Below are 19,196 nucleotides of genomic sequence, written 5' to 3'. Positions count from 1 at the left end.
CAGAGAAGAAAGGAAACCTCCCATTTTAAAGCCTGTGGCATGATTTTTGCTTCTCTTTTATTAATTTCTCGCATCCAAAAAATGCATTTTTAAGGAAAATGAGGAGACGAAATCTCAGGATGAAAGAAGAAGACGCCCATCAGGCTTTTCAAGTTTTCCTTTACTTGCCCCTCATTGTAAATGAGATTAATGTTGGATTATTTGTCTCCATCCAAAGGTTCTTCCCTCGTGTGCCAATCGTTCGTGAAGAGGACAAACGAAAATTCAACAGGTTGGCTGCCACACCATAGCCCTCGCCTTTTTTTTTTTTTTTGTATTTTTCGTATTCCTAATTCCTCCTTCCCGTGTGTGTTGATATGTGTTTTGTGTGTGGGAACGATTGATAATTTATTTTCTTTCAATTTATCCCGGACCAAAGTTGGGATTACAGCTTTTGTTGTATTGTTGTTTTGTTTTGTTTCGCTTCATCAGGGCGTGTTTCTCTCTCCCTTTACATTTCGTGTGGGCGTCTGCCTGTTTTGACCCCATTTTTATGTCTTCGCCAGTGTAGGTTTTTAAGAATCTTTTAAATACCCCCCTTCTTTTTTTATTCGTTTGCTTTCCATCTTTCGTTTGGTGTTTTTCTTTCACTTGTATAGAAACCCCTCGAAAATTCAAATTGGATATTTAATGAATGGGCGATTCGTATAGGAAAAATACAGGTTCCTCATTCGTCTTCGGCGTAGTGCATAAACACAACGTCAAATTCGTCAAGTTCCAACTTTCCCAACAACGATCGACAAAACACACACACCCAAAAAAGCAAAAGATGGGCAGCAAAAGTCGAGACTTATCTTTGATCCGATAAAAAAAAATGTAATTATTTTCTGGGAGGAGCGAGACTATATACTATTTGAGACTATAGGAACACGACGTGACTTGAACCTTGAACGTGTACAATCCCGATCACCAGCAACGGGATTGTGGTGTAACAAGAGCATTTCATTTCAGGACGCGCTTACATCCCAAGGACCGAATTATTTATTTTTTTTTTGTCTTTCATATTTCTTAAATATTTTTTTCTTATTTCCTTTCTGTGTGTGAAATCTTTGGCTCTGATCTAAATAATTCCGACAAAAAAAAAAATCAAATGAGTGATTGGTTAGGATGAGAGAGTTGCTAGAAGAAACGTCACAGCCGCGATCCAACAAACATTTCCAGCACTTGAGAGAGAATTGGAGACTTGTGTGCTGGCCCTGCTTCTCCTTTTACAACGGCTGATAACGAACCGAATTTCTCGAGGTTTACAGACACCCACACATTACTACCGTATGAAAGATATGGCGATATAAATGAATCAAAAGAACTCCTAGAAACAGACTCTAGAATAGGCTTTATGGCACCGTATGTTGCCCAGCAGTTCCAATGTAGGTGTGATATGGACTTTCCCAATTATGTTGGAGAGGATCCCGCTAAAGATGTTTGATTAAACAGTTTTGTGACAAGTGCTTATTGGTGGGTTAGGGGAAAGGGAAAAAAAACGTGAAAAAGAACGAAGAAAACGGGGCTCTTTCATTTGGCATTTGACACTGGGCTTCTAACACGGCTAGAATGGTTGTGTGTATACGAGTGTGTGTGTGTGTGTGTAACTTGATGGGTGGAAATGGGGCAGCTTGTGTACGCGGGACTGAATCTATTGAAGGGAGGTGGTGGGCGAACAAGTCCCGCGGGCAGCCAATGAGCGCAAAGGAAAAGTCCAACGCTGACGTCCTGGTTGTTGCTCGCGGACCAATCGGCGTTCTTGCTAGTGACATCAGTGTCTATTTCGGGTGCCGGTATATAACCGGCGCTGAGATCGCTGTCCTTCGCTCAGTGATCGGCCGTCCGTCGCCCAGGAGAGACAACAAAGCGTGAGCGTTCGTGCGTGTGCGTGAGGAACGTGTTCTTTTTTGTTGTTTGTGTATGTGTTAGTGCGCGGACCCCGTGGATTATCTCAAACACAAGGTTTTCTCCCCGTGATATGTCCGTCAGACGGTAAGTTTCATTCTTACATCACGCAACAGTGTGCCTTTCTTGAATACATAAGAATCGTTGGCGTTACGTACATAAGTGCAACAAAAAAAAAAACGGGAAAAATTAGAAAGGAAATGGACTAATGGTTAGGAAATGTTGGCACTATCAATAGGTCTCCATTTCCGTTGGCAAATGTGTCGCGGGCTCGTTTTCCTTTCAAACGTCAGAGAGGGAAAACAAAAAAAGCTTGAAAATGTCAATAAAGCGGACAGAATAATAAAAGGCACACGATTGTAAAAATACGTTTTGTATCACACAAAAATAATAATAAAAAAAAACAATCAGTAATGTATGCATCATATAACAATATGGAAATTGATTGGCCTTTTTGGAAAACAATCAACATACAGGTGGTGGGGCGCCGGGCTGCGACCAACACATCCGCCAGCAGCCGCTTTTGATTCCGTTCGAGCCAACGCCGATCTCTCTCTCTCTTACTGTTTTATGGATATTCTTCGTAGACTGTAGCGAACCGATTGTTGTTTTTTTTCCTCCTTTTCGGGGTGTTTATTTATTATTCGAACGCTCGGTGACATGTGATCTTTCGACACCATAAATTTACGTGTTGAATAGCATTAAAAAGAACAGCGGTGTAGATTGGTGTTGGATTATTCCGGATCCGTGTGGGAACGGCTAAAAGACTGCTCCCGCTACGAATTTTTCTCGAGCGGTTCGAACAGGAAAACACTTAAGCACGAAAGAACAAAAAAAAAGTGGAATTCCATGGAATTGGTTTAGTCACCTGATGACAAAGACGCCGATGGTTTTACTGGAAATCTCACACAGGTGAATCCCGATCGCCATTTATATGTATCTCAACGTCAATTTGGCTACCAATGCTTCCGGCGGAGGTGGCGGAAACGACTCGTCATCGACAGCCGCCGGCTCCTGCACCACTCCGCGTACTCCGGAGATTCTCAACCTGCTGGCCGGAGCTCCATTCGACAATGTCCCCTCTTACGGAAGCGCAGGAGGACGCTACGGATCTGCCGCTAACGTTGGCAATGCTTCTGGCTCTTCGTCTTTCACGTATTTTCAGTCTTCCTCCTCCACATTGGGAAGTGCAGGAGTCTCGGCTGGCCTTCCAGCTTCAACCCCGGGCGACGGGCCATCATCACCGGGGGAGCACGCCTCCTCCTCCTTCTCCTCTTTTTCATCATTGTGTTCATCGCCGGCTACCCCTTCTACTCCGCCAGCCGGTGGTCCACCGTCTATCCAGAACACACGAACGTACTTAATTAAGGAAGGACTGAAACTAACGATCCAAAGCAAGCGATTGGCTTCCGGTCGGGGTTCTCTCGAATCCGATCAGCACGGCCATTTGCCCTTAAAAGATGAGGTAACTTTCTAGATATCTTGCAAATTTTCGATTTGAAACAGCAGCTGGTAACTTTCTCGTTTATTCCGGGCGTTCCGTGCGGATGGGACAGCTGACGACCGAAGACGAAGAACGCCGTCGGAGGAGGCGTGAGCGGAACAAAGTTGCCGCTACCAAATGTCGCAACCGCAAAAAGGAGCGGACGGGCATCCTTATGCAGGAATCGGATGCTTTGGAGGATCAAAATGTCAACTTTCGTTCCGAAATCCAGCGACTGGAGGCGGAAAAGCGTCGGCTGATGGATGTGCTGGCCATGCATTCGCCCACTTGTCTGAAAACAGGTGAGTTTGACCCAATTTTGCCCATTTTAAAATTCTCTTGTTTCCTTCGTTTCGGTTCTTATTTGGTTTGTTGAATAATCTGTTTTTTCCTTCTTATTTCAATTTAGCCGGCGGAAACCAGCGCCCAAGCGGTGGTTCCTCGTCTGACTTTATACAGCACAGTTCCAGCAATACCAGCGGCGCCCAGGTAGGAACGCGAGGTGCTGAATCAGTTGTTTCGTTCGATAACCAGGTTACTGTTCCTACGGATCAGGCTTACATTATGTCAGGTGGCCTGTCCTCTTCCAATTATGGGCCAATGTATGACTGTAACAGGTAAGCACACTGCCTAGAATCATTTGGAGATACACGTATTTTCAAAATGGTTTTCGGTTTGCAATTTAGATCGAGTTCAGAAAATGCTGCCATGGCCGCCAACATTCCTCATCATCACCACCTCTCTTCAACTTACGATGTTTCTTCCGAAGCATCTTCCAATTATAGCAACAACAACAATGGTGGCGGCGAAGTTGCTTCCTCGTACAATAGTCAAGTTAATATGCTTCAACAACGGGGTCCTTACAGCGGTGGAGATAATAATATGCCCGGCCAGAGTTATCGTTGAATGATACGAAAGGTGCAAAATACCTAGTACTACGTGCCATCCTTTTGTATACTGTCCCTTAACGATATGAACTGTTTCGCTTCTCATGTCAATCAACAAAAAAAGTTGGGACCAACTAAATCATTTCATGACGTGTATTTATCCAGTGAGTGTTGGGTCATTGTTTTCAAAATTGTTCAATATTTTTCCCCCTTTTTTTTATCTCCTTATGTAAAGAATAAAGGTTGAATAGGTCTTTTTCTTGAAGAAAAAGAAAAAAAAAAGGAAGTCGTTTAAAAAGTTGTGGTCGACATCTTCTATTTTCTTTATTAAAGAAAATTAGAGGGAAATGGACAACAAAATTTATTCTCCTATTCTACGCCTGTGCCTTATCCAAGAATTCACATATCTCGTGTGCGTTTCTTGCGACTGTTTCTAACGTTGACGGTGTTAACAAAGATAAACAATGGCTTCATGTCGTGCCCAGTGTAACCTTTTAAAAAGGTATTTCCCTCCGTGTTGCCTTGGAATGTTAAATGTGCTCCTATCTGAATTACCTACTACCACAGCCATATTTCCTTGTGCAATAATAAATTGCTTGAGATCTTTTCCGCCTGTTAACTTTCTGTAATTACAGAGGCTATTTTTGTTTATTCAGGCAGAATTTTTTTTGGGTCAACAAAAATTTGGGAGGGCGGGAATGTAAACCCAGCAACATGGAAACGGACATCTGATTAGTAAATAACGTGGCCTTCGATGGGAATCTGAAGAAACGAGGAACGGCGGTTAAAATTGCGCGTTAGGAGCGGTTGACGAGCTTGTCCAGCACGCGGATACCACGCTCACTGTATTCTTCTCTGGACATCCAGAAAGATTCCTTATCTTTCATAACGTCGGCCAATACAGCTCCACCAATGAAAACCATGTCCTTGCGGCGTGGGGGATCTTCAATACGAATTTTGAATTTCTGTATGGTGAAAAAAGGAAATTTAAAATTGTTTAAATGAGACAACTGTATCATATCTGGGCAAAACCGTTAGTTTCTCCGTGTCGCCTTTAAGAACACGTTCCAGGTACAGTTGTTTGATCTCGCGTTCGAGTCGAGATGGAAGACCAGGGTACATGGTGGAACCGCCTGAAAGGACTATGTGTTTATAAAGCGATGGGCGAACATCGATATCTGCTGCTTGAATGGTCGAAAACACAAGCTCGGCGATTCCCGACCCTTCGACGTTGATCAAGTGAGGCTGGAAAAGTGCTTCGGGGGCTTCAAACCGTTCACCGCCCACTTTGATGACTCGCCCATCGGGAAGCTTTTTTAGAAATCGACGTTATTTTATATGTCAGGGCCATGGGAAAACGAAGGTAAACGTCGCGTGACTTACTGTGTATGATTCAACTAAAACCGTTGTTTCGAGAGCCAATTTTTGTTCCGTTTCTATGTTATAACCTATATAACAAAGCTTTTCCTTCAATTGACGCACCGTTTCGAAGTCTGCTGTGTGATTGAAAGCATATCCTCGCAACAGCAGGAGCTATTAGAAAATGATTGGCGTTATCATAGGGAATAGTTTCTTGGCGACTAAAAAGGCGAATACCTTGATAAGATATCGCGTTATGTCTCTGCCTGCTATATCGAGTCGTCTGGTTAAATGAGGCATCGCGAATCCTTCGTACACGGGACATATGTGAGTGACACCATCCCCAGAATCGACGACTACTCCAGTCAGTAGACCCTGCGCGTAGAGGGTTAAAACTGCCTGGATGGCCACGTAGGTACCGGCAAATCCATATTTTTCGAACATGACCTGGAAAAAGATGCTATTGTATTTTACATTGCTTAGTATGAGGTAATTTTAACTATTACCTCAATCATTTTTTCGCGATTCTTCAATGGGTTCATTGGTGGTTCTGTTAATAAAACCTTACACTGGCGAGGATCAATATTCATTTTCTCAGGACCAAATGTGTAATCCCATACATGGCACATGTCTTCCCAATTTCTGAAGAATAAAAATGATTAGCTACAGGGAAATGTGTTATTCCATTGGTTTATCAACAAATACCTCACAATTCCATTTTCCATAGGGTAATTCACTTCAAGCATTGAGCGGAGCTTACTGGCATCATCTCCAACCATTAAATCCTATTAAGCAACAACTTGATTAGTTTCATGTAACAAAAAATTGGAAACTACATGCAAGTTAATTTCAATGCAATTCCAACAAACAATTTCACATCGTAAAGTGCTCAATACTTACAGATATGTGAGCAAATCCCTGATTGACAGGCACGCAATTAAGCCAAAATTGTGATTGAATTCATTAGCAAACATTAAGTCTCTTCAAACATATTCAACACATTTGAACGGAGTCACACTAGTGTTGTCAAACAGATAAAAAAAACTGTAACTACAGGTGTCCCACCCTGTTTAAAAACTAACTGTGTTATAGGACTTCACACAGCCATTAATGATCAGTCAAATGCACTAAAGTCAATGAGATTCCCTTCATACTTATCCTTCAATTGTCACCTTAATTTGATAGCCCTGGAATATTTCGTTTCAAAAGCGCAAACCGCAAAGTGGAAAATAAAATTTAAACTCCTTTAACTAAAAAGGTTTCAAACACACCTTGACTTCAATGTCACCAATTTTGTTGGCAGCTCGAATTATAGGACGGCCGACCAACGATGGAAAGATGTGAGCCGGAAAATTGGACCCGGCATAACCAACTTTGACGAACTAATCAAGATTAACAATGATGATTTGTTAGCCGGTACGTTTTTATAAAAAGTTTCATATTTGAAAAGTAAAAAAAAAAAATAAGCTTACGCCTGTTCCATTATCACAGACTAAAACTTTTCTTCCTTGACTATCCATTCAAAAATTTGGATATGGTAATTAAAATATGGACAATCTTAGTTTCTGAACAATACGGCAAAACACTTGACAGCGCCCAAAAAGTTGACTTCCGTAGCTGACGATATCAGCTAGGCTGCGGGGTGGAGGGGTTACCGTGGTAACGCATTGCTCAATCCAGGCTTAACCGTAACTGATTGTGAAATAAACCATTATGCTACGAAAAAGGCTTCCGGTGCAAAGTTAACTTAAACCAGCTAAGATGAAGCACTTAATTGTTAATATCAGGAAAAAAATAGTTATACTGACAGAATTTATGTCTGGCAACGCCGTATAAGCACAAAACACTCAGAAAATTGAAACTTTCTGTACGTCAGCATTAGATAGTTTTGTATTGCTTACTCGGTGAAATCGCTAATATTCTTTCCACCAAGATGTACATATATTTATGCAATAGAAAAACAAATCTCGCTTGTAAAGGACTATGCAACAATAATTAAATGACATCCAAGTACTGCAATAATAATAGGACAAGGTGTACCTGCTGGTGTGTGTACGAACTGCGGAGAAGTGGAAATGCTTCAGCTTTCGACAACTTCCAAATAATTGTAAATTTCAGACAATGGAGTCCAAGCATGGTAAATGTACAAGAGACGTGTTAAAGCAATCGTGAAAATATTCTTCTAACCCTGTGTAACATACATAAGATATTGAAATAATAATCCAACTTTAAGATTTTTCTTAATATGCTGTCCAGTGTATCACAGTTTTCAAGATTAGTCAACTTTTGTGATGTCAACACAAGAAGGGAAATATTTAGGCAACAATTCATTATACAGTTTTAAATCCAGATCTAAGAATACACAGAAGATAACTCTTTCCAACGATGATACTTCACATTCAAGGAACTTTCTCACCTCTGAAAGTGCTGCATCAGCTGCATCTCTATTTGGATAGCCATACACCCCAGTTGAAATGCATGGAAATGCCTGTTGAAAAATTGCTGATAAGATAATAGAACTAAATCAAATTACAAATTGTAACAACTCAAGATTTACAATTGATTTTAGGTTGTTTTCATTGGCAAGTTTAAGGCTATTAGAATAACAAGCCGACAGCAATGCAGGGTCCTGAGTCATAGGGCCAACAGTTTGAATGACATCTGAAATGATAATTCACTAACATTTATTACTGCAAAAAAAAAAATTTCAGCATGATATTTTGGGGCATCTGTGGTTTTGTTGATTATCTAAGTGATATTTGTTCGTTAAAATTTTGAACTAAAATGAACAGTAGAAATAATAATAGCATCTATTTTAAAACACAAGTTTAATTGATTTACATTAAAGTACTGAGACTTACATTTTGCAGGTAATTTATATCCTCCTGTCAGTAATGCTTCACCTGTTGGACAGCCATTTTTAATAGATTTACATTCACTGAGAAGGAATGGGCCAGCTGCTTTATGAATAGCTCCATCAACTGAAATATGACAAAACAAAATGTAATATAACCCTGGTTACCCAAAGCATACTTCAAGAAAGTTTCACCTCCACCTCCACCAGCCAACCTGCTATTGGCTGCATTTACAATTGCTCCAACCTCTAAATGAGTTATATCTCCTTGCCAAACTGATACTTTTGAATTGAGATCTCTATTAGCCTGTAAACCATTCTTTTCAACTGATGTGGATGAAGAAGCTTCTTTTGACTCATCTGCCCAAGTTGGAATGTCTTCTAACTTAACGAATGCATTTTTGCAAAAATAATTTCCACGTCGGGTTTCGATGTTTTCTTCCAGATACTTGGCTGTTAATCGGACGAATGCATAAAAATTATATATCCATTTTTCATTCATTGGTTCAATATTCAAACGGAAATACCTTTAGCTTCTACCCACGTTGAATAGTGATTAGCCATGGCGGATATTGTTCTATTGAAACTTTTTTTAGGTACTAAAAACTGACGAATAAGCATCAATAAACTGATCTACACGTCGTCAACTTTTCATTAGACTCACGAATTCACGACTCACGAGCGACTGCTAGTATCTGAGAGGGTACCATCGAACAGTAAACAGGTAAACACAATACATAAGTATCCTAAATTTGCGTACTACTTTATAAATTAGGTATTATTTTTAAGAAGCTTTCGTTTTTAAAATTGACACAGGCATAAAGCTTATTCTCTATCGAAATTTACTTTTTTTCGGTATGGGAATTTTAAAGCTCGTGTGTGTTTAGGGACTTCAGTTTGTTATGTACTAGTGTTGGCGTTGGTGCGCTCGTTGGTGTAGGAGGAAAGTAGACGACGGTAGACATATTGGATTCGTCTTAAGCCGATCGCGTAGGTAAATATGTCCGTTCTTATACGTGGAAAAATGTGTATCGCATTAGCAAATAACCCTGTTACCACGATTTCCACAGGGTTATCGTCCAGTTAGTAAGCTGTTCATATAATATAGTATAATCTTAACTTTCAGGTCATCAAAATGCTTGCTACTCGCACCCGGTTAGCCGTTCGTCAGGGAACTATCCTTCAAAGACAGTTTGGAGTATCTGCAGTTGCTGCTAACAAAGCAGTTGATCCCATTCAAAAATTGTTTTTGGATAAGCTGAATGAGTACAAAGTTAAGAGCAAGTATGTACCAATACCAAATACTTTTACAATTGCAACCAGTTTTTAATCAGAGACTTTCTAGAGCTGCGGGAGGAAAAATGGTTGACCCATCTCCGACTATCCAGAAAGAGATAACAGCTGAGTTAGACAGAGTTCGCCGTGTTTACGGTGGAGCTGACGGGACTGACATGACCAAGTTTCCCACCTTCAACTTCCCTGAACCTAAAGTGGATCCCATCAACTCATAAACACTGAGAAAAATATAGTAGTGTTAAGAATTTGAGATTGCTACGGATCTTCATTGAAGAATCGGGTGTAAATAAAAATTAGAAAAGAATATCCCATTATTCATCTAGGGAGAGTTTCTCCTTGTATTTGAAAATTCTGTAAACCTGATGTCTTACATGAATGATACTGTAACAGAGGTTATCTACAGCATCATTATTGTAATGGGGACACTTTATGAGGCACCAAAATTTTAGAATATCCACTGCAAATGTGCTTCCAGTCATCACCTGTGGAAGCAGAACAAAAAAAGGCTTTCCCTTAAAAGGTATTAATTTAAAAATTGCGATAAAACAATTACTCTTCATTTGTTCAGAGACCAAGTTGGTTGCCGCTGTAAGTGAACTGTGCTTCCAAAGCAAAATCGACGAATTCAGATTTCCGTGTAGGGTCTTGAAAGCTCCAATGAGATGATCGCTCTTGTTACCCTTAAAAATAGATGGTGGTGCGTTTGGCGAAAAATCTGAACTGGCCGTGAAGGCCTGAAGTTGATACACCCCTTTCTCTATGGAGTTGCTAAGTGGAATTCCAGGTATCACTGATATCACCGAGTTTTGCTGTCCGCTCATCCAAGGTAATATTTTGGCAAAATAGCGCTGAATCCATTCAGTATTTCCGGCCAAATTTGCGCGTACTTGGGCACGATGTTCCAAGCTGTCTGTAAAATACATCTTTCTGGCGGTTAATCAAACTACAAAAAATACCGTCAGGTGATAATTAATTTAAGGTTTGTTTACCATATTCCCAAATGTGCACAACTTCATTAAGTCCACCTAGCTCACTTGTCCAGTAACCAATAAGTTTGGACTGTGAAGTTCTCAGGTGGAACTCCTCTGATGTCAAACTCAAAAAATCTTTAATGTGTTGTGGCGATATAGCGTAGGTACGTAACTCGTAAATTTTTGTTGTTGTAACCACACTTTCAGTATGCTGGTTCCGTCGACCTTGGAAAGGTAAGACCAACCGACGCAAAAGATTCGTGTTTCTTGCCTTGAATGCAACGGAGCAATAACTTCAGAATACGTTCACTTCATAATTTATAGCTTCAAGAAGGCGCTAAAAGTACTTAGCTTTTCTTATAAGTTAAAAGTCTATGCCCGTAGAATTAAGTCGTTTACAATTTTTGCAAGCATACGAAACTATGATCAACATACGTTACCAACATGTTTCCAATGGGAGTTATCCGGGAGCAAACAAGTGTGCGTGTTATCTGAAACGAAAGTTTGTACAGAAATGAATAAAAAATAGGTTGACTAGTCCCGCAGGGCTTTTGGCTATGCTGTTCATGGAATTTGTACATTTTAAAAGTTGTAGGCGAGGCGTTCAAGAGGTTTTGTTTTTCACGTTTGTTTTTTTATTGTATAAGAAAATTGCTACGAATAATTTATAGACACGGATGGGAATAATGAAGAAAATGAATAAATGATCATCAATTGCGATGTTAACGCCACATAATGAATAAATAAATGAAAAATATAAGGATTTAGATTTGTTGTCAATTGTAGATAAGCTGTAAAAAATAAATTACAAAACTTTTTTATGATTATTGGAGGGCCTCATTCCCATGGAAGTTTACACATTTAAGTTACACGGTAAGTTGGACAACTTGACAACCACAAGTGCGGTTTTCATAACTTGGACAATAGATGGCATTATATGTTCAAGACAGATCCAAATTCAAGAATGAAAATTTCGATTACTTGATAAATTATTTTATCTAGAATACTATGCCAATCAATTTTACACAACAAAAAAAAAAAATTTCGCCAAAAAAAAAAAAAAAATCACACTTTTTCTTTTTTTTTCGACCCGTAGCCATCTACCGGTCAGAATCGTTATTACCGGCATGTCAATTTGAGTCCATTGGATCCCATTGTCAGTTAGTCGAGTAGCGTGGCTGGAGAAAAACGCGTGGCTGGAGAAAAATATGTTAAAATGGATAAGATAATAAAAGATAAGGATGGTAAGTACAAAGATTATTATATTAGTTTTCAATTATTTAGTTTTTTAGCTCTAATTATGAACCTGCAGGCTCAATTATTGTTCGTAATCAGTCCATGCAGCGATGGAACTGAACAATTGTGGGACCGTATTTGGGCCAAAAATGGGTGTGGTACGGAAACCCAGAAATGGCACGAGTTCAACCTAAAACATGGATTAGGTACTTCCCGGTTCTTTGTCTATCGAAAAAGTATTTTTAATGCTATTATTTTGCATTCACAGAATTTTAGCAGGGGATCAAGTCAAGTCTGGAAGTGTTACAGGATGGAAGAGTCAGCCTGTAGTTGAAAAAACACTGAGATTACATTACCGTTAAGGTGTGAGGTAAAGTAATAGAGTAATGCAAATTGTCTAATGAGAAGTACCATCTTGTGTTAATGAATCTGTACAACAGCAATCCTTTATAGTTCTGTCACAGCTAGAAGCCTCAAATAATTCTGCTTCTCTGGCTGAACAACTTGTCCTTTATGTTCACAGTGTTGGTGAAACTGGGTACTTAAATGGCCCTAAAGATGTTTTAATTTTGCTATTGTTGCAGAGATGAACATCATACATGGACTCTTTAGGTATGAAAGGAATTTCCTTCAAATAATTTTGAATTTATGACGAAGAGTTTCTCTTCCTTTTTGCCAACCAGGTCTAATCTACAAAAAAAAATTAATCCAATAGGAAAGGATTTTCATATACTGGGAACACAACAATGCAACATTCTACGGGTGCTAGTTTATCATTCAAGATCCTTATACAATGATGTTAATCTGCAATTTGTATGTCCTTTCCCAAGCTTCCACCAGAAGTTGAATCTATGAGTCATGTAAGTTACATGAGCACCAATTGATATGCTTAATGGTGTTGTTTTTCTTTTCCCAATATAGGTTAATAGTAACATTGGATCTGAAAAGATTCTTGGTTGGACACTGAATAAATTGTATTGATTGGATGGATGACATGACATTTCTATACTTAATTCGGATTCCCCAGACGGTATTTGATATAAAAAAAATTGAAGTGCATTTCTGGGCTCCCTTCTTTTCTGTAGCCCCGTTTCCCCTTGACTCATAATAAGCCCGTAGGGGGTCATGCCCCTACTGTACGGTATATATAAAAACAACATATACCGAGGTTTGGAGGGCTCTGGCCGGAAAGGGGACGTGGGTGTCCGCATGGTTCGATGAAGTGTTCATGGAGGGCTGTGTGGCTACCCACAAATCCGAATTAAAGGTTAATCGCTCCTGTAAAAATGTTCCATTTCTTCGGCTCTTCTTCCGGCTTCTCTTAGCCAATCACCGGGTAATCTCCCCGGTGGGTCAACCAATGCAGTGTCTCCCCCTGCCTTGGTTGACGGCAACTTTTGAAAGGGCTATTGTGCCTTTTTAAAGTTGCAAAAATAATTGTAATGTGCAGAGAATTGTCAATAAAATTTTTTTATAAAATATTTTTTGCAAAATTTGTTTCTTTCATTGTCTGTGTTAGGTGTGTTCACACATTAAATTTATCGACTTTTTTTTTTTTTTTACTTTGCTTTATTTGTTTCTGTCACCTTTGATGGTAAGCATTGTTTCCATTGGTTTATCGTTTATCTGTAAGCATTCTATTAATTTCCAGGGATCGAACCCTGGATGTTCGCCATACCACGACGATGCTCTACCAATGAGCCATGAATCATGTGATGTCAAGTTGGCTTTTTTCTAGTTACTTGTGGACTTGCATTTACACTTAGACTAAAACTGAAATGCGATTCTGCAATATAATCTTCTACATCTATTCTACTTCATTTTTACACATCTACTGAGGTTTGAAACCAGGGTAACAGGTATCGCAGCTAAAGGCTCTACCACAGAGCTATGAACCTTATGAAAATAGTAGAAAGATAAACATATAGTTGTGAAAGACTGCATAAACATCCTAGACGATAACATATGATATGCGATAATAAGATATTTATATATATCTCGTGGCTCAATGTTAGAGCGTCGGCGTTGCACGCTGAATATCTGGGGATCGGTTCCCATACGAGTAAAATAAAATACAAAATACAAAATTACTTAAAAAAATATCCTAAATATATATAAACGATAAACAAATGGAAACAATGCTTACCGTCAAAGGTGACAAAAACAAATAAAGCAAAGTAAAAAAAAAAAAGTTGATAAATGTAATGTGTGAACACACCTAACACAGACAATGAAAGAAACAAATTTTGTAAAAAATATTTTATAAAAAAATTTTTATTGACAATTCTCTGCACATTACAATTATTTTTGCAACTTTAAAAAGACACAATAGCCCTTTCAAAAGTTGCCGTCAACCCAGGCAGGGGGAGACACTGCCTTGTTGACCCACCGGGGAGATTACCCGGTGATTGGCTAAGAGAAGCCGGAAGAAGAGCTGAAGATTTGGAACATTTTTACAGGAGCGATTAACCTTTAGTTCGGATTTGTGGGTTGCCACGTCGCCCTCCGTGAACACATCATCGGACTAAGCGGACCCCCACGTCCCCTTTCCGGCCAGAGCCCTCCAAACCTCGGTATATGTTGTTTTTATATATACCGTACAGTAGGGGCATGACCCCCTACGGGCTTATTACGAGTCAAGGGGAAACGGGGCTACGGAAAGGAAGGGAGCCCAGATATGCACTTCAATTTTTTAAATATAAAATACCGTCAAGGGAATCCAAATTAAGTATAGAAATGTCATGTCATCCATTCAATCATTACAATTTATTCAGTGTCTTGCCCCAACCAAGAATCTTTTCAGATCCAATGTTACTATTAACCTATGCTGAGAAAAGAAAAACAACACCATTAAGCATCTCAATTGTTGGTCATGTGACTTACATGACTTATAGATTCAACTTCTGGCAGAAGCTTGGGAAAGTCCATACAAATCGCAGATGAAAATCATTGTATAAGGCTCTTGAATGATAAAATAGCACCCCTTGAATGTTGCCTTGTTGATAATTGTGTTCCCAGTATGCTGAAAATTCTTTCCTATTGGATAATTTTTTTTTTTTAGATTAGACATGGTTGGCAAAAAGCAGGAGAAATGCTTTGTCATAAATTCAAAAAATTTTCAAGAAAATTCCTTTCATACCTAAAGAGTCCATGCATGATGTTCATCGCTGCAATGCCAACGAAATGAAACATCTTTAGGGCCATTTAAGTACCCAGCTTCACCAACACTCTGAACGTAAAGGACAAGTTGTTCTTTAGAAAGAGAAGCAGAATTATTTGAGGCTTCTAGCTGTGACAGAACTATAAAGGATTGCTGTTACACAGGATTCATTCACACAAGATGGTACTTCTCATTAGACAATTTGCATACTCTATTACTTTACCTCATACCTTAATGGTAATGCACTTTCAGTGTTTTTCAATTGTAGGCTCACTCTTCCATCCTGTAACACTTCCAGACTTGACTTGATCCCCTGCTAAAATTCTGTGAATGCAAAATAATAGCATTAAAAATACTTTTTCGATAGACAAAAAACCGAAAAGTACCTAATTCATGTTTTATGTTGAACTTGTGCTATTTCTGGCTTTTCGTACCTCACCCATTTTCAGCCCAAATACGGTCCCACAAATGTTCACTTCCTTCGCTGCATGGACTTATTACTAACAATTCTTTTAGTGCAGCACTAACAGAATTTAACTTTAACACACTGTCAGGTGGTAGACTGAATAACTAAACAATAAATAATTGTTTGTTAAAATTCTATACTTATTTTGAATTCTTATTTGAAAAGTTTAGGTACCTGACTGTGTTCGCCTAATGCCAATTCATCCTCATGTTCAGTTAGGGATGAGTTTGGAAAAACCTCTTTCACTGTTTGGAAACTGTTCCGTTCCAATTTGTTCTTTTCCCCTAGCTGAGCTTGTAGACTTAAAATTTGAGCTACAAAACACAAATGAATAAAAGCAAATAAATAGAATCATTACGTATTAGGCCTTACCATCCTTAGCTTTGCTGTTATCTAATATTTTGTGTTGTTCCAATAATTGGGCCTGCAGCTACATAATTTGATCTAATAAACAATAATTAATAATTGAAAACCAATATAATAATGTTTATACTTACCATCCTTTTGTTGTATTATATTATCCATTTTTCAATTGTTCCTCCAGCCACGCGTTATTCTCCATCCACGCTACTGAACTAACTGCGAATGGCATCCAATGGACTGAAATTGCCTACGCCAGTAATAACGAATCTGAGCGGTAGATGGCTACGTGTCGGAAAAAAAGAAGTGTTCCTTGGTTAATCTTGAATCAGAATCATCTATATTCTATAGTTATCTTTTATCTAGATTTAATGCTATAATTTTTTAATAGGAAAAAATTTTAAGCCCGGCAATATAAGCCCGGGCTTATTTTTTAACCCAGTTTTTACCGTTTTTTTACGTTTTATTCAAAACCTATGAGTCCCACGAGAAAACAACCCTCATATTTGTGAAGCCCGTTCAATTCTGCATCGAAAACATGTATTTAAAGCGAAATCTAAAATTTTCCAAGAGATATTGATTTTTCGCTAATTTTGAGAAAAGTGAGAAGGCTATATAGCCTTCCCATTTTTTCATTTTTGGTAGAAATTTAGATATCGTTATAAATGCATGGTTTCTGTTCTAAGCTGAACGAGCATCACGAATATCGATTTTATTTTTATGGGAAACTTGTGGCTTTTAAAATAAATGTAAAAAACAGGTTAACAAAGTTGTTGCGCTAGCCCGATACAACGGTAAGTTCCACCTCATCTTTATTCAGTGTATTTCATAAGCAATTGATTTGAAGAAAAAACGAATCACTATTCCTGAATCAGCATTAAATTATGAGTATTACTATATGATTTTTAGCGTATTCCATGAGATTTCGATTTTTGGCTGATTTTGACAAAATGAGAAGGCCTTCCCACTTTTTCATTTTTGGCAAAAATCTAGATATCGTTTAAGATCCATGTTTTCTATTCTAAATTGGACGAGAATCACGATTATCGCTTTTATTTTTAAGTGAAACTTATGATTTTATAAATAAACGTAAAAAACGGATTAACAAAGTGGTTGCGCTAGCCCGCTACAGCGCTAGCGTTCTACGTCATGTTTATTCAGTGTATTTTAAACGCAATTCATTTGGCGAAAAAAAAGAATCGCCTTTCCTGCATCAGCATTAAATTCTGAGTATATTGTGTGATTATTAACGTATTCCAAGAGATATTGATTTCTTGCTGATTTTGACAAAAGTGAGAATGCTGCAGCCTTCCCACTTTTTCATTTTTTGCTAAAATCTGGATATCGTTTAGGATACATGGTTTCTATTCTAAATTGAACGAGCATCACGAATATCGACTTTATTTTTACGTAAAACTTGTTGTTTAAAATATAAATGTAAAAAACGGATGAACAAAGTAGTGCGCTAGCACGTTCCGCTGCTGATGTTCTACATCTTATTTATTAGGTATATTTCAAAAGCAGTTGATTTGCCGAAAAAACGAACCATTTTTTCTGAATCAGTATTAAATTCTGCGCTTATTTTGTGACTTTCAACGTATTCCAAGAGCTTTCGATTTTTGGCCGATTTGTCGGGCTTAAAAAATAAGCCCGACAAAATAAGCCCGACTTTTTTTATTTTTGACACCGTCTCCCAAAAGTGAGAGGGCCTTCCCACTTTTTCATTTTTGGCTACGTTCTTGATTTAGTAAAATATATACAGTTTCGATTCAAAATTGACAGCAGATTACCAAAATCAAGGTTATTTTTGCACCAGGCCTATAGTTTTTGAAAAAAAAACGCAGAAAACAGAAGAATAGGTTGATGCGCATGTTAAGCTCCATAGATGGCGTCGCGGCTGTTCAAGACTAAATCACTTTATGGGGACGAGTGGATTATGTCTCGGTAAGGAACAACACATTTAAGTGCTCGTCGTCCTTGCTTACTTTGAGTAAGATTTCAAATGGCCTCAAACACCTTCGGCCAAAAAACATTTAACCCCACTCCTCCTGCCAAAGGCAGCTTTCCGCTTGACCATGAGGGCGAGTGCAAACGCTTTATGTTACGTTATATGATTTGCCTTAGAGAAAATAATAATCAAAATAACAAGTGCCGGGAAGTGTCAAAAGATTACCTAGACTGTCGCATGCAAAAACAGTTAATGGTTAAGGAAGACTGGGCCAAACTTGGATTTGGTGATTTAGTTGGTGAGAACAAAAATTAATAGTCATGAAAGTACTAATTGGATGTACAGGAAGTGTGGCCACAATAAAAGTCAATGAACTAGTGGATCAGCTGAAGAATAATAACTTTGAAGTACAGACCATTGCGACAAAGTCTGCACAGCATTTTCTAAAGACAGACATAATAGACTGCAAAGTTTGGAATGACGAAGATGAGTGGAATGTGTGGAAAGATAGAGGCGACCCTGTTCTGCATATTGAACTTAGAAGATGGGCAGATATTTTTATTATAGCACCTTTAGATGCCAACAGCCTTGCAAAAATTGCTCAAGTAAGATATGTTTTATCTTATTGAAATCCTAATTCCAATGCATTATATACAGGGCATATGTGACAACCTCCTCACTTGTACAGTTCGAGCATGGGACTTAGCAAAGCCTCTGCTTTTCTGCCCAGCAATGAACACACACATGTGGAATCACCCACTTACAGCGGAGCACATTAACAAGCTGAAAGCATTTGGCTACATTGAGATACCTTGCATATCTAAAACTTTAATCTGTGGTGATTCAGGAGCAGGTGCCATGGCAGAAATTAAAACAATAGTCGACCAAGTTGTAAAGATTTCAAAAGGAAAAGTTTGAAAATAAACTATGTCAAGTATACAAAGGTATGTCAATGTTAACATTATTTGTTATTTTGGTGTTTCTGATATTGGAAGATTAGCAAAACTTACCTGTTGAAAAGGATTGAGAAGCGTTTCACTGAGCTTGAGAACAAAACGAACCAGTATTCGAGATTACAAAATGGATAATTGTCGATGTGTTAGATGGGTTTTTTTCTTGACTGAGTGCCTTGGGCTTTCAATTTTCCCCGAAAGGGATCGGTGCTTCGGAAATCTTAGTCAGTGCTTTCAGTACTAGACAGTACGTTTCGGAAAGCTGGAAATCTTATACTAAAATGCGGTACACATAAA

General features: G+C 38.6%; 6 protein-coding genes and 2 long non-coding RNA genes across 11 annotated transcripts; 4 read left to right on the top strand and 4 right to left on the bottom strand.

The window, feature by feature from the left end:
- The first annotated feature begins 1,865 nt into the window (after positions 1-1,865).
- LOC130698535 (activating transcription factor 3-like) lies at positions 1,866-4,806 on the top strand. Of its 3 annotated transcripts, XM_057521204.2 has the most exons (6): positions 1,866-2,013; positions 2,403-3,391; positions 3,483-3,711; positions 3,819-3,898; positions 3,965-4,026; positions 4,096-4,806. In XM_057521204.2, the coding sequence occupies exons 2-6, from the start codon at positions 2,861-2,863 to the stop codon at positions 4,313-4,315; spliced, it is 1,122 nt and encodes a 373-aa protein (XP_057377187.1). In that variant the 5' UTR covers positions 1,866-2,013; positions 2,403-2,860; the 3' UTR covers positions 4,316-4,806. The 3 variants fall into 3 exon arrangements, with proteins under 3 accessions (XP_057377187.1, XP_057377186.1, XP_059350391.1); XM_057521203.2 differs by having other exon boundaries at positions 3,819-4,026; XM_059494408.1 differs by having other exon boundaries at positions 1,867-2,013; positions 2,839-3,391; positions 3,819-4,026.
- Positions 4,807-4,925: 119 nt separating this feature from the next.
- On the bottom strand, positions 4,926-7,260 carry LOC130698536 (actin-related protein 2). Its single transcript, XM_057521205.2, has 8 exons — positions 7,128-7,260; positions 6,927-7,037; positions 6,361-6,440; positions 6,162-6,297; positions 5,893-6,102; positions 5,680-5,829; positions 5,329-5,607; positions 4,926-5,261 (listed from the first exon to the last, which is right to left on the bottom strand). Exons 1-8 carry the CDS (start codon positions 7,173-7,175, stop codon positions 5,094-5,096), a joined length of 1,182 nt encoding a protein of 393 aa, XP_057377188.1. The 5' UTR covers positions 7,176-7,260; the 3' UTR covers positions 4,926-5,093.
- A 416-nt stretch (positions 7,261-7,676) lies between these two features.
- On the bottom strand, positions 7,677-9,193 carry LOC130698548 (macro domain-containing protein CT2219-like). Its single transcript, XM_057521223.2, has 5 exons — positions 9,037-9,193; positions 8,705-8,962; positions 8,517-8,636; positions 8,213-8,316; positions 7,677-8,143 (listed from the first exon to the last, which is right to left on the bottom strand). The coding sequence occupies exons 1-5, from the start codon at positions 9,128-9,130 to the stop codon at positions 7,931-7,933; spliced, it is 789 nt and encodes a 262-aa protein (XP_057377206.1). The 5' UTR covers positions 9,131-9,193; the 3' UTR covers positions 7,677-7,930.
- Positions 9,194-9,362: 169 nt separating this feature from the next.
- Positions 9,363-10,107, top strand: LOC130698572 (ATP synthase-coupling factor 6, mitochondrial-like). 2 transcript variants are annotated; one of them, XM_057521250.2, is made up of 3 exons: positions 9,363-9,499; positions 9,636-9,793; positions 9,855-10,107. In XM_057521250.2, the coding sequence occupies exons 2-3, from the start codon at positions 9,645-9,647 to the stop codon at positions 10,018-10,020; spliced, it is 315 nt and encodes a 104-aa protein (XP_057377233.1). In that variant the 5' UTR covers positions 9,363-9,499; positions 9,636-9,644; the 3' UTR covers positions 10,021-10,107. The 2 variants fall into 2 exon arrangements, with proteins under 2 accessions (XP_057377233.1, XP_057377234.1); XM_057521251.2 differs by having other exon boundaries at positions 9,479-9,503.
- Positions 10,108-10,123: 16 nt separating this feature from the next.
- LOC130698547 (protein NipSnap homolog 3A-like) lies at positions 10,124-11,408 on the bottom strand. The gene is made up of 4 exons (XM_057521222.2): positions 11,217-11,408; positions 10,795-11,047; positions 10,359-10,715; positions 10,124-10,287 (listed from the first exon to the last, which is right to left on the bottom strand). Exons 1-4 carry the CDS (start codon positions 11,355-11,357, stop codon positions 10,214-10,216), a joined length of 825 nt encoding a protein of 274 aa, XP_057377205.1. The 5' UTR covers positions 11,358-11,408; the 3' UTR covers positions 10,124-10,213.
- A 527-nt stretch (positions 11,409-11,935) lies between these two features.
- On the top strand, positions 11,936-12,415 carry LOC130698585 (uncharacterized). The gene is made up of 3 exons (XR_009003305.2): positions 11,936-12,020; positions 12,089-12,218; positions 12,281-12,415. It is a non-coding gene; the product is annotated as an uncharacterized LOC130698585 (long non-coding RNA).
- Positions 12,416-14,653: 2,238 nt separating this feature from the next.
- Positions 14,654-15,939, bottom strand: LOC130698583 (uncharacterized). The gene is made up of 4 exons (XR_009003303.2): positions 15,813-15,939; positions 15,559-15,742; positions 15,152-15,496; positions 14,654-15,048 (listed from the first exon to the last, which is right to left on the bottom strand). It is a non-coding gene; the product is annotated as an uncharacterized LOC130698583 (long non-coding RNA).
- A 2,187-nt stretch (positions 15,940-18,126) lies between these two features.
- Positions 18,127-18,889, top strand: LOC130698565 (phosphopantothenoylcysteine decarboxylase-like). Its single transcript, XM_057521241.2, has 2 exons — positions 18,127-18,551; positions 18,604-18,889. Exons 1-2 carry the CDS (start codon positions 18,267-18,269, stop codon positions 18,862-18,864), a joined length of 546 nt encoding a protein of 181 aa, XP_057377224.1. The 5' UTR covers positions 18,127-18,266; the 3' UTR covers positions 18,865-18,889.
- The last annotated feature ends 307 nt before the right edge of the window (positions 18,890-19,196 follow it).

Source organism: Daphnia carinata, chromosome 3 (genome assembly GCF_022539665.2).
Source record: "Daphnia carinata strain CSIRO-1 chromosome 3, CSIRO_AGI_Dcar_HiC_V3, whole genome shotgun sequence".
Lineage (NCBI taxonomy): Eukaryota > Metazoa > Arthropoda > Branchiopoda > Diplostraca > Daphniidae > Daphnia > Daphnia carinata.
This window is presented reverse-complemented; position numbering and strand designations above follow the sequence as displayed.